The 680-nt window shown below is 63.5% G+C and overlaps 1 protein-coding gene across 1 annotated transcript; it reads right to left on the reverse strand.

Annotated features, from left to right (window-relative positions):
• Positions 1-14: 14 nt before the first annotated feature.
• SDRG_11555 (hypothetical protein) lies at positions 15-474 on the reverse strand (the record flags this gene model as incomplete). Its single annotated transcript, XM_008617596.1, has 3 exons — positions 15-22; positions 73-412; positions 463-474. 3 exons carry the CDS (start codon positions 472-474, stop codon positions 15-17), a joined length of 360 nt encoding a protein of 119 aa, XP_008615818.1.
• Between the last annotated feature and the right edge of the window lie 206 nt (positions 475-680).

Below are 680 nucleotides of genomic sequence, written 5' to 3' on the forward strand. Positions count from 1 at the left end.
CATCGTTGTCGTCGTCACTGGTCTCGCGCACTTGGCGGGCGCCACTGGGCGCGGCAGAGGGGCTACTGTGACCTGGGCGCGACTCGATGCTCCAGTCGCTCGCTTGAGATGCGCTCTCCCGCACGTTGCGGATCCACGCTTCGGCCTGGGTGCTTAGCGGGAGCACGTGCATGACCCGGTCGATCGGCCGCGTGCACACGTCGCAAACCTTCTGCTCTCGAAACACCTTCTTGCCGCATTCAAAGCAGCAGTAGATATGGATGTAGTAGCCGTGCGCCATGCCCGCCGTGCGCGGTCGAGCTTGGCAGAGAAGGCACAACGCACCCTTCTCGACAGCGGCCGTCGGCTCGTCGTCGTAGTCTTCGCTCTCGCTCACAAGCTCGTCGTCGTAGTCTTCGCTCTCGCTCACAAGCTCGTCGTCGTCATGGTCAGGCCCATTGATCAGATCGATGACGCTGTGACTCTTGCCGTCATACCCGCTCCCAGTGCTGCTCGGCGTCTCTCGAGGCACGGCCGACTCGGACGGCGTGCTCAGAGCAGCCTGGGCGACGTCTTTGTCGTCGTACAGTTGCAAATGGCCGGGGGTCTTGAGCACGACTTGCACATCGTTGTCGTCGTCACTGGTCTCGCGCACTTGGCGGGCGCCACTGGGCGCGGCAGAGGGGCTACTGTGACCTGGG

This window comes from Saprolegnia diclina (assembly GCF_000281045.1).
Source record: "Saprolegnia diclina VS20 unplaced genomic scaffold supercont1.42, whole genome shotgun sequence".
NCBI lineage: Eukaryota > Oomycota > Saprolegniomycetes > Saprolegniales > Saprolegniaceae > Saprolegnia > Saprolegnia diclina.